Raw genomic sequence first — 12,469 nt, 5'->3', positions numbered from 1 at the left:
ATTTGGGATCACACTCTTGCCTAGCTAATTAACCAGTCTCTTGAGTTTTCAATTTCGGCTCCGTATTCTTCCAACTGGCATGTACCAGTAACCACTAAACTCCTTTCTACCACCTATATCCATTTCAATTATTTTCTGGTACGACAGTAATTTAACAAAAAATTGTCTCAGTATAGGTTTAGAATTATTACGACGTCACAATATAACGGCTTGGAGTAATAGGCGAATGTGTGTTGGGTATATTTCTTCAATAGATAAATATCATTCAATACTCGAAATAAAACCCCGGAAGTGGAATTTAGGAATAGTGTCAATTTTTTTTTTTAAGATCTCTGGGAAGGATATACAGTGATTAATATTTGCAATATTTATAGAAAAAATGGTGAAATTTAGAAATATTTCACCTATTTTATTCCATGACATATAAAAGATCGAACGTTATTTGTTCAACTATTGACGAATTTTCTAGGTAATGTAGTATCTTTTTGGAAAACATATTTGGCGTGCCATTAAAAATACATGTACCCCGGGATCCCAATAATTCTATTTAGTTATCAAATATTCGTTATCTATACTAATTGCGTTATCTCTAAACAGAAGCGTGAATTTCCGGTCTCTAGAGATGGCCAATTACCCTGGTAGCAATAAGTCCGGTCTTATGAATAGAAAACTACAATTAGTGGAGTTAAGCATCTACAACTTTATAATATGACTATTGTGTATTAATGCCTTACTTGGATTGTTCCTTCTGTTCTCTTTGCTGCTGGTATATCGACCTGTTGATCTCAAATACCAAGTCCAATGTATCGGAGTTGTTCCCGCTATTCGAGTTTCTGATCACGTCCTTTGGATTATATCTATTCTTATTTCCACTACCGTTGGAGTTATTTGCACCTCCATTGGACAGTTTTGTTTTCCATTGAGAATTCGACTCCAATGATCTATATACTTTCACGGATTCTCCCAGCTTGTCGTTCTTAGCTTGCGCCAAGTATGAGTTGTATGTAGAGTTTAAGTATGCTAAAACCTCTTTTGCATTGAAAGACTCGGCCTGAGCAACTGCTTGAGGTGTGCCCGTAGCAGCACCTGATGGCCTTTCTGAAGGGTGAGGATTGGGAGTAGATTCTTTGTTTGTAGTATTCTTTTTGCCCTTTGTGCTTGCTTGGCCCGAGTTCGTTCTCCTCGAATTATTAGTCGAGTTGGGAGAATTGGCGGAGCTGGTATTGGTTGCTGTAGGACTCAGTTGTTTGGAGTTTGTAGTTGGAGTAGCTAACTTTGCGGCCCATCCTGACGACATGATGTTATGAAAATGACAATGAAAATGTGAAGTTGAAGTTGCAAGTGGTTCAATAACTGGAACTATTGAATCGAAATCGTTTGTTGTGATGTGGTTATGCTATGTAGAACCAAAGCTGATGATGAAAATTTATTAGTTATTAGATCCAACGATAAGGAAAGATTATGAGCAATGAAGGAGATTCAATTGCTGGAACAAGGAAAATCGACGATTATGACTGTTTTATACTGGCTATGGAAGTTGAAACCTGGAAAATCGGTTCAGATGTCTAATTCTATTATTACACAATGAATATGGAAGAGAATCAACTAAATGGATTCGGCGAGCCTATGATTTTGATGAACAGTTCTTATAGTTCGAATGAATGCAAGGTGTGAACTTATGCAATGATGTAGAGAAAAATCGTCCGAGGGAACTTGCTGTGAAATGCTATGCTATGATATGCAGATATTACCACGAAGTCTGGAAAACTGGCGACTATAGATAAATAGGAAAAGGAATGGGTATACCAGTGGTCCAACTGTTGATCAATTTTCATACAAATGATCTTTGCTGAATTTTCAGGACACGGCGCTACCAAAGAGTCAGGAGAGGGGAGGTTTTTTGAGGAAATGGAGGGTGTCGTGATAGAGCGAGGGTATTTGTGACATAAAGTAGACATAAAGTAGACAGAAGTGAGACAGGACTTGTGACAGAAAGTGAGACAGAAGAAGAGACAGGGCTTGCGACAGGAGTTTGCGACACAGAATCTTTTATTTTTGTAATGTTGTAGTTTGGAGGAATGGATCATGTGGAAGGAAAGGATGGCGAGAGTGAGTGCTAGGTTAGGACAATGGCAATCACTGATTGAATGAGGTGAGGTTTGGCAAGGTTCTTTTGGATGTTACTGGTGGTAAGCGTGCACGAAATAGGTGACTGAATGAAAATTGGGCCTATGTGTAGCTCATAGTGTGACAGTATTTCTTGGGGCACTGTTGAAATCTTGAAAAAGAGTTCTAAGAAAAGACAAGAGAAGCTAACAATGACACGACGGCAATGTAAGCTTAGGTGGATCTCAATACTATTACCGCATCACATTTCAAACAGGCCTAAACACACTAGTTACGGTAAAACTTTGGAGTGTACTGATAATGCAAAAATATAATGAACATGGTAGCGCGGTGCATACTCAAGACCCTGAAATCATACACTGTAATTCCATCCAATTCCAGCCAACTGCACATAACGAATGTGACTCTGATTTGAACCTTCTCTTGATTCCACTGGTAGTGATGAAGTAGCGTTTCATCATGGGAGTGGGAACATGGTCTTAGGCTAGAACTACTCTAACAGAAGGGTTTCCCATCTTTGCCGGTGTTTAATTACCAAAGAGCACACAAATATCGTACTAACATTTTTTGGTTGCCACTTGATTTCCCTAAGCCCATTTCCAATTAGATCATTCTCCAGCATCACTCTGCAACCACCTCATCTCGAATTTGAGTTTAGTGTTGTCCAGGGGTAAGGAGATGAGCAGACCGACAATCTCGATTTGTGGCGGAAGGTATATTATTGGAAAGGGATGGGAGTGAGATCTTGCGGGATTGTTTTTTATGTCACTGATTTTTGAATTGGAGGAGAGGGCGATGAGTAATTTGGCATATTATGTGTGGATATATGTGTGATATTATTGTGTATCGGATCCTCTGTATGGAACTATTCTTGCGGCGTAATCTGTATTTGCGACAGGGTCCAATTTTCTCAGTAAAATGAGATGTTTTTTCTCACTTTTCTCTTTTTCTCGCTAAGTTTGTTGATTCTACCGCTGTGCAGTGGACTGTTCTAGCGAGAGCGCGCAGGTGGAATTATGTAGTGTGGTGGTAGTATTAGTTTGAACCATCCCTGAGCTATGTTATGTGTGTTTTCATGGTATTGACGTTTAGTGTCAAGAGAGAGAAGCTATGAAGGGTTGGTAGTCATAATTGATGTGGATGATTTTTCGTAGGGGTTTAGAGAGAGATAGAGTGGAATTAAATCGCTAATTAGGCATTCATTTTTGCACCCATTTATATAGAATTTTTACTAGCGAAGATTCTCTGTCCATTTGACTTTAGGGTCATGATTGATGGTGAAGGAAGGAACTGGAAAATAGCAGTGCTGAAAGTTGTTTCACTCCTTTACGTATTATAGAGATGCTGTGCCATTTGCTTGACTACTTACTTAAGTAGATTCATACTTTCGTAGATTCTATTTACTTTCTTACAGAACTCTTTACCGAGACCGTTTGAGGAGAGTCTTGAGACCTTTTCCCATAGCTTACCATCAACGAGAGATTGGATGAGGAATGCCAGTAGGTATGCTCATGGTTCATCGGCTCTCCATCATCAGTTTATGACAAGAATCGATGCCCTTGGTGGCTCAGTCAAGAATTTATATACCGTCAACACAATCTTACATACTTACATACAAACATCACTCTCTAGCGACAGATTACGATAATGTATTACTAGTCATTATGAACTCGTACACTGACTCTTTCATTCTCTTTTCAGTCTCTCACCAGATGGTGCTGGGGGAGTAAACAAGCAATATCTATTATTGAATGGCAAGCTTCGTTTTGTAGAATTGCTGCAAAATATGACCAATTGTTTCAACACACGATTTCCATTATTTCCAAAAAACCGTTTCATTTGTGGAATTGCTGCAAAATGGATTTACAATAGAACGGCCAATTTTTACAGAGCAGTAACACCAAGTTGAAGACTTCCATTCAGAAACTAAACACTGTTTCCACATTCATCCACTTTCTGGTGAGACATCTCCCCAGAACAATGACGAGTGCATCTTTCTTTCCCAGCTCTTAGCCAGGGAGAGCGTATGTATGAGGAGTATTTGTATTATCCTCTTACTACTCACTGAGAACTCATGTGTATACGCTGCCTCAACCCATTCGCTCTGTCTAATTCAGGCGAAATGTTACATAGTCTCGGTAAGCTGCGGACTCTCACTAAAATTCTATCAGTCACTCACAAGACCAGTCTGCCTCACAAATTCTTCCTAACTTACATATTCTTCCTAACTCACACGACTTACTCTCGCTACCTCGCAAAGTCTCAGTAAGTCACCTTCTCTCATATTCTTCCCGAACTCACAAACTTTCACCAATTTACATCCTCTCACTAGGCCATATCCTGTCCTAGGTGAAATTTACTAATAAAGAAAACTTGTTTGAGTTACGGTAATGGTCATTATTGTTGTAAAAGGTATTTTTCAGTTGTTCTACTGCTCTCACTACTAACATACTCTCAGTAACTCACACAGATTAACTGTCACTACACTCACTAACATTTTACTACCTCACTACCCTCGCACCCTCACAATTTCTCACTACCTCACTAATTCTCTCTCACTAACTCTCCCCCACGAAAAAAACCCTCTCCACCACCAGCACCACCACCAGCACCACCACACGTGACCCAGTGAACACGTCAACTCTCTCTCTCTCTCGTTGAAATCCTCAGCGGTTAACTTCCAAAACTCTCAAAGAACTGATTTTTCATGACTTTTCTTTTACAACCACTTTCTTTCTTGTTGTTCTACTTGGCCATTCACCATCTACCATCAGACATTTCGCCTCTGATATACCCTCCGTATATCCACTCGGGCTCCACTTCGTCATCGCGCTCGCCTGCCGCCACCAATCCCCCAACAATCCCTAGGCGTCTTACCGTTTGTGCTGTCTCATCCGTTACCATCGCCAGTCTGCCCCAGAATCGGTGTTGTCTTCATTGCTCCAGCACATCGCTCGATAAAAACATCCAAAAACCACCGCAAAAAAAGCTAATATCCCCCCACAATGTCGTTCAGAGTGTTAGATCTCGTCAAGCCCTTTGCACCCTTTGTCCCCGAGGTCATTGCCCCAGAGAGAAAGGTATCGTTCCAACAGCGTGTCATGTGGACCGGTGTTACACTTTTGATCTTCTTGGTGATGTCAGAAATCCCCCTTTACGGTATCGCGTCCAGTGACTCGTCCGATCCGTTGTTCTGGTTACGTATGATGCTTGCATCCAATAGAGGTACACTCATGGAGCTTGGTATCTCGCCAATTGTCTCCTCGGGTATGGTGTTCCAATTGTTACAAGGAACAAAGTTGATTCACGTCGACATGACCAACAAGAACGACAGAGAGCAGTTCCAAACCGCCCAGAAGTTGTTTGCCATCCTCTTGGCCGTCGGTCAGGCCACCGTCTACGTTTTGACCGGTATGTACGGTCCACCATCTTCTCTCGGAACCGGTGTCTGTTTGTTGTTGGTTCTTCAATTAGTGTTTGCCGGTATCGTCGTCATTCTTTTGGACGAATTGTTGCAAAAGGGTTACGGTTTAGGTTCTGGTATCTCATTGTTCACCGCTACCAACGTTTGTGAACAAGTCTTCTGGAAAGCCTTTGCTCCAACCACTTCTAGTTCCGGTAAGGGTACCGAATTCGATGGTGCCGTCATAGCTTTATTCCACTTGCTTGGTTCCAGAAAGGACAAGAAGAGAGCTCTCTTGGAGGCCTTCTACAGACCAAACTCTCCAAACATGATCCAATTGTTGGCCACAGTTTTCGTATTCTTTGCTGTTGTCTACTTGCAAGGTTTCAGAATTGAATTGCCAATCAAGTCCACCAGACAAAGAGGACCATACGCCTTGTACCCAATTAGATTGTTCTACACCTCCAACATTCCTATCATGTTGCAAAGTGCTCTCTCTTCCAACGTATTTATCATCTCCCAATTATTACACGTCAGATGGCCAAACAACGTTTTCGTCAAGATCTTGGGTTCTTGGGGCAGCAGACCAGGTGGAGCTCAATTGTACGCCGTCGGTGGTTTAGCTTACTACATCCAACCACCTTTCTCATTCACCGAGGCCTTATTGGACCCTATCAAGACCACCATTTACATTGTGTTTGTTTTGGGTTCTTGTGCTGTTTTCTCCACTACCTGGATTGAAATCAGTGGTACATCTCCTCGTGATGTCGCTAAGCAGTTCAAGGAACAAGGATTGGTTATTGCTGGTCACAGAGACACTTCTGCCTACAGAGAGTTGAAGAAGATCATTCCTACTGCTGCTGCCTTTGGTGGTGCCACTATTGGTGCTTTATCTGTTGTCTGTGACTTGATGGGAACCTTAGGTTCTGGTACTTCGATTTTGTTGGCTGTCACCACCATCTACGGATACTACGAGTTGGCTGTCAAGGAGGGTGGATTCAACAAGTCCATTGTCAACAGTTTCACCGATGGTATCTAGAGAGCCAAAGGCGATTTAGTGATTTATCGGCCACAGTCATGGGTCTTTGGCCGTGTATCTAGTTGCAAGGCTGTGGCCAAGCTTGCCCTGTCAATATTCAGTTCAACTGTTAGATTTGAAAACGAAAAAAAATATGTACTAGTAGTTACCTCATATTCGTATTCCTCGTAATATATTATATACACTTATTTCATACACGATAAGAATAGATGAGTATTGTAGGAGGTGTGATAAAAATGGGCTTCCATGTTGGTTACAAGGGGAACTACTTACAAGAAAAGTGAACTGTCTTTGCTGTGAAGTTGGCTGGTAGTAAAAGCCATAACTGTGCTTGTTTGTCTTGTAAGATAAAGGTGACAGATGATGTTGTAACCAAGAATTGGAAGTTGGAAGTTACTTCCATGTTGTGATAGCTTTCATGACGACCTCTTGAAATTTCAAGTTAGTAACTAGCGATTTCTTAGAGTTAGAATAACAATGTATAACAATGTATAACAATGTGACCATTAGGAGTGGTCTCCTTTGTAATGAAAGGAACTTTCACTCTTACTACCACCTTTCTGACCGTTTCATTGCTAACCCATTTCCAGGAATTGAATTCCTTTCACTTCACTTCTGCTAGACCACAACACCCAGCCACTCCAACTTCACAATCTAACTATTGTCCCATTACCAATTCATTCCCATTGATTCTACCGGACCAACTCCCATCCCATTCCCATGGATACTACCATCCCACTGCCATGGATACTTCTGTTACACTGCTATAGTTATCCCATGGATACTATCATCCCACTCCCATGGATCTTCTTGTCCCACTCCCATGGATACCTGTCTACTCCCACCCCACCCACCTCAAAATCAATTTTTGCACCCAAAATTCTTGACATTCCACAAGCTCAACTTCACTAAACTACACCAAACATTCACATCAAAGACCCGTTTTTTTCACAAATTTCACCGTTTACACCACTTTCCACCACATCAACAAACACCCCCAAACTACTCCTATCTTTTTCCAACTCCATCTTCGCCCCTTTATTCAACCTCTTTCCTATCTCTTCCCTCCCTCCTCATAGTCAAGAGAGGGCTAGCCATAGCTAATTCTCCTGCACATAGCCCAAAATTTTACTCATCACGAAATTTCAGTTTTTATGGGTTTTATATGATTTTGATGATGTTCTTCCTTAATTTGATACAGCAAAAGGACAGTAAAAAGGTAGAAATTGATAAGAAATGACACCCCACAAGTCCACGGATTCAATCATTGTAGAAACGTCGGAAACGGAGTCTTTTTCGTCGGAACAGAGTAAGAAGAATAAGCAGAGAACTGAAGAATCTGATGTCGATGTGTCGTTGGATGACCTCTTCTCCGAGTTGAGCAAAGAGACTAAAAACTTGCGTAGTATAGACGAGGAGGAGTCTGTGGCCGCGGCTGGTGATAACGAAAGCGAGTTCAAGAAAATCCAGCAATCGATCTCGAAATTGCCTAAGATTCAGTCGAGCTTGGAAAAGAACATGGCCCAGCAATTAGAAGCACAGAAGAAGAGCAAGCATGACATAACAAGAATAAACGATCCTATAGCCGTACAGCACAAGAAGGCCGATACTGAGACGAAAGATAGCGGTTCAAAGTGGTTCAACATGAAACAGCCAGAAATGACTCCACAAATACGGAGAGACTTACTGGTGATCCAGCAAAGAAGTGCATTGGATCCAAAGAGACATTACAAGAAAGAGAAATGGAGTATACCGAAATATTTCCAAATGGGAACCATTGTAGAAGGTAATACTGAGTTCTACTCGGCCAGATTATCCAGGAAACAGAGAGGTTCTACGTTGGTGGAAGAAATATTGCATGATGATGATACGAAGAAATACTTCAAGAGAAAGTATAGCGAGATCCAAGACAGCAAGACCAGCGGAAAGAAGGGACACTACAAGAACGTCAAGCAGATGAGAAGGAAGTTCTAGTCTTGCGGGAAAAAATCAGGTAATTTATCAAAAAAATAGCATATATCATATTAATTAACATTTATCATAGTATTATCTTATCTCGAGTTAAACAGATAATATCACATTCATTTTGAAGCGAGTTGTATGAAAGAAAGATAGTAGAAGTTGGCATAAGTGGGTTGACACGAGAGGGCTGGAATGAGAGGCTTGAGATGTAGCAATTAGTCAAATATGGCCTCAGTGTTCCATATAGCATTTAGCATTTCTTATTGGTTACAATAGCCCCATCGAATGATGAGTGTTTGTTATGAAAGAGTTGAACCAACGATTTATGAAAATAGAACTCTCCTCATATTCGGAAGGATATAATATCATATCGATATCGTCATCATCTTCATCATCAGCATCATCATCATAATCTTCCTCTTCTTCATATCTACTTCTACATTTCCTGCCACCCTCCATCACAATCTTAATCTGAATTGAAATATATTAACTAACCTGCCTAGGAAAGAAAACAAACTATGTGAAATAAAAAAGTATATAAGCCAACAAGCCAGCTAACTCTTAGTTCCTTGTAGAAGAAAGGGGGTCGTGAAATTTTCGTTATGTTCTATCAATATCTTTTGTGGTAGTATAATAATGCAGCGTAGCAAGTGGTTAATGCCATGATAAACTATAAGGACAAATGATTATCTTGTGTTCAAATCTGAGTTAGAAACAGTGTGGAGATGATGGAATGATGGACTGAAGCGTCCATTCTTTACTCCTTTTCTATTCTCATCAGTCCTATCGTATCAGTCCCATCTTAATCGGTCTTCTTTCAGACTACTCCTCCAACCCAGCTCTTTTAAACACATCCAGCCGCACTTGTTCCCAAAGTCTCTTCTTATCTTCCTTGGACAACTTGATTTTCTTGTTCTCCATGGGTTGCAAGTGCATATCATCCTGGATATTCAACTGCTGTTGTTGAAGCTTTAATTGCTTCTTGAATAAGTCCAGTTTGAGCTTATATTCGTGAGCTGTTGTGGCGGCAGCAGCTAAGTTGATTAGGTAGTTTCTTATAGCAATTTCCTTGAACTTAAACTTCAAGAATGTCTGCTGTTGGTTGATCCCTGTCAGACTGTTGATCTGGAGCAATCTGGATTGCTTTACAGATATTTCAGCTACGGACTTCTTGAACGAATAATCAAGGTTATGTTCCAGGTATAAGTCCGAGGAGAACAACGTGTAGATGAGCTCCTTGTCTGTGATGTGTGGTTGAATAAGTACTATGTGGCATAGCGAAGCTAAATCTCCGATTAATTGTGGTAACGAGTTTTGGTTGTACTGAAAATCAGGCGTAGATGATATCATTGGTAATTGAGTTAAAATGAGCTTACAACGAGTTACATTCAAGTTCCAATCTATCAATGACTCCGGAGCATTTTGATACTGTAAATCTGAGCCTAAAGAGATCTTATAGAGCTCTTCAGTGTCCAAGTCGTCGCTGAAGGGCCTTCTTTGTGCAAGATGTGGAAGTTGTTGTTGTTGCTGCTGTTGTTGTTGAGTCTTCTGGTCAAGAAAGTAGTTTTCATGCAATACTATGTCATTAACCAACTGTTCTACTGTTGTTGAAATGGGTTCCAGATCTTCCGGAATCGTAGCTGTTGAGCTCGAATAGATAGAAGGAGCAGAACGCACCGATCTCTTTCCTGAGATGGACGAGAAGATCGACGACAGCGACGATGACCTATACAGAGACTGGTACTGCTGCTTATTATATTGTGAAGGTGCTGATCGTATAGAAGAGGCACTTGTGGATGTTATAACCGACGGCGGTAACTGTTGATAAATGGCATTTCTGGCCGAGTCCTTGAAATGCGACGGAGCCGACGAATTTTGGCCCGTTGAACGAGCAAATGGTGATCCGAACATGACTGGTGGGTTGTGGGTATGTTATTACTGCTGTTCCGGTATCAACTATATCAAAAATGGTGTAAATTTCACGATTTGATGGTTGTTATTGAACCTAATCTCTGCCGTATAATAGAACACCGAAAGTAGCGTGATTTCCAGCACCAGACGTCCGTTTTTGATGATTAAAGTTGTTACCAGGCTCTATGAAGCTATTCTATGGCCTCTGGCGGTGTCAAATCCCTACTTTTCCCTGTTTGTTTCCACCTAAATCGAGTGTTTCTACAACGTCGGACGTAACTTTTGCAAGCGGGGAAACCTTCCGGAACAATTAACACTGACGACGGATTATTTCCCGTCAAGCACACTCGGTTTCTACGGTAGAATACCCTGTAAAACCGCTCAAGTTCTTCGTGAAACGCCAACCGGAGTGCTGACTGGTGTGCTACGAAGAAGAAACAGCCTCCACTATATATTATATCCGTCACGATACCGCCTATCAAATAGTTAATCCAAAATGGATTTGGAAATTTTCTCCTTTTCAAAGGGAGGAATATTCTGCAGGAAAACTCACAAAAGAAATTGCGTGCCCGTGAAGAGGGGCCCCGCCGCACAGGAAGAAAAAATCCGGTGGGGGGAGGAACGAGATTCTCGGAAAATCTGTGCGTATGAAGGTGCAATAGTGGTGCAAGAGGGAGGTGGTGGGATGTGCAGCGGGATAAATCCGAGCTGGAGATGAGTGACCTGGAGATGGGAAGAGGGCAGAAAAATAGAGGAAGTTCCAGGGCTGAGGACGGTTGGGAGTGCGGTTGAGTATATTGGATAGGGTGGCACTATGCGGTTGAAGTGTCGCAAATTACAGTGGTTCGGTGGGTTTACGGGTAGAGCTAACTGAAGGTATAACAGACATGACCCCATAGAAAACGATTTTTAGCCACCAATTCAGTCCACAGTATGGTTTCATCGATCGGGCTTCCTCACCCACGCGAGAACATGTACCAATGCTTGCTATTAAGCCGACTTTTCCGTTTCTCAACCCTCCATTCTCGATGTCTCATTGCCTATTGTTTTGTGCCTACTTGTTAGTCCCCGGCAACAATTGTCAATTATCACTCTGACAAAGCCATTCCTTCTCATCTCATGCAAGATGCCAAAGACCTCCAGGTGCCCCCAGGTGCCCCCAAGGTTGCCCAGTATTTACTCAGTTTAACTCCTGTTGCAGGTCACATATACTGTCGGAAAATTGCGAGACACAATAGTTCCGAATAATGCCGTATGGGGGAGGTTATTGCCAGCAGCTTCTCACCGCGCTAAATGAGGAAGTGTTCCCATGATTTTCCGGCTTGAGCTTCCTGGAAGAAGTCGTCAAGTTCGGACACTTTACTGCGGTACGGGCTTCTCTCCACTTTGCTTGGCGGTATGATATACATTCAACCGCCCATCACCATATAAACCATGTTCTTTAATAGAGTTGCATCATCTGCATCGGATATACTGTTATTCCGCTGATATATCCGAAGGTTGTTCCAAGAGTAGTGTACTGCAAGTCACATGACCATCATGCATACACTTACGAGTTCTGCAAAAGAGTTTTTCCAGAGATCACAAAGAGGATATTGCGCTACCAGATTATGAAGAATAAGGACGGTTCCGTTTAATTTTGCATCAAAATCGTGGAGATTTTGTTTATCCTCTGTTTCAGTGATGAAAAATGAGTATTGTAAGGGTTAGTTCTATGATTAGATAGAGGAGAGGGTTCTTCACCATTTGAATTAGTCATGAAAACACCAAACAGGCTCATTCAAATATGAGACCGGAATCTGATCCCATATGCTATCATTAATGTAGAATCTCTTGCGTAGTACAATTCGGAACACTTCTTACTGATTGAAATCAAGTTATTGAACTCGATTGTCAGTATATTTTCCCAGTTTAATGGCTGTCCTTCTCACTTCCAGTTAGGGAAATTCTTCCGAATTCGCTTAAGTTGTTAAATATAATATTTATCCCCAGTTGAATGTGTCTCCTTGTCACTTCACTTAGTGGCT

At 41.4% G+C, this 12,469-nt stretch overlaps 4 protein-coding genes across 4 annotated transcripts; 2 read left to right on the top strand and 2 right to left on the bottom strand. All coding sequences in view use genetic code 12, as the record gives it.

Moving 5' to 3' along the window:
* Positions 1-621: 621 nt before the first annotated feature.
* Positions 622-1,486, bottom strand: RJT20DRAFT_22787 (uncharacterized protein). Its single transcript, XM_064919320.1, has one exon. The coding sequence runs from the start codon at positions 1,295-1,297 to the stop codon at positions 731-733; it is 567 nt and encodes a 188-aa protein (XP_064777842.1). The 5' UTR covers positions 1,298-1,486; the 3' UTR covers positions 622-730.
* Positions 1,487-4,751: 3,265 nt separating this feature from the next.
* Positions 4,752-6,771, top strand: SEC61 (translocon subunit). Its single transcript, XM_064916423.1, has one exon. It carries the CDS (start codon positions 5,133-5,135, stop codon positions 6,567-6,569), a length of 1,437 nt encoding a protein of 478 aa, XP_064777841.1. The 5' UTR covers positions 4,752-5,132; the 3' UTR covers positions 6,570-6,771.
* A 673-nt stretch (positions 6,772-7,444) lies between these two features.
* RJT20DRAFT_22755 (uncharacterized protein) lies at positions 7,445-8,671 on the top strand. The gene has a single exon (XM_064919318.1). The coding sequence runs from the start codon at positions 7,806-7,808 to the stop codon at positions 8,541-8,543; it is 738 nt and encodes a 245-aa protein (XP_064777840.1). The 5' UTR covers positions 7,445-7,805; the 3' UTR covers positions 8,544-8,671.
* Positions 8,672-9,353: 682 nt separating this feature from the next.
* STD1 (Std1p) lies at positions 9,354-10,442 on the bottom strand (the record flags this gene model as incomplete). Its single annotated transcript, XM_064918710.1, has 1 exon — positions 9,354-10,442. One exon carries the CDS (start codon positions 10,440-10,442, stop codon positions 9,354-9,356), a length of 1,089 nt encoding a protein of 362 aa, XP_064777839.1.
* Positions 10,443-12,469: the final 2,027 nt, after the last annotated feature.

The sequence above is a fragment of the Scheffersomyces xylosifermentans genome, assembly GCF_036884685.1.
Source record: "Scheffersomyces xylosifermentans strain CBS 12540 chromosome Unknown RJT20scaffold_1, whole genome shotgun sequence".
NCBI lineage: Eukaryota > Fungi > Ascomycota > Pichiomycetes > Serinales > Debaryomycetaceae > Scheffersomyces > Scheffersomyces xylosifermentans.
This window is presented reverse-complemented; position numbering and strand designations above follow the sequence as displayed.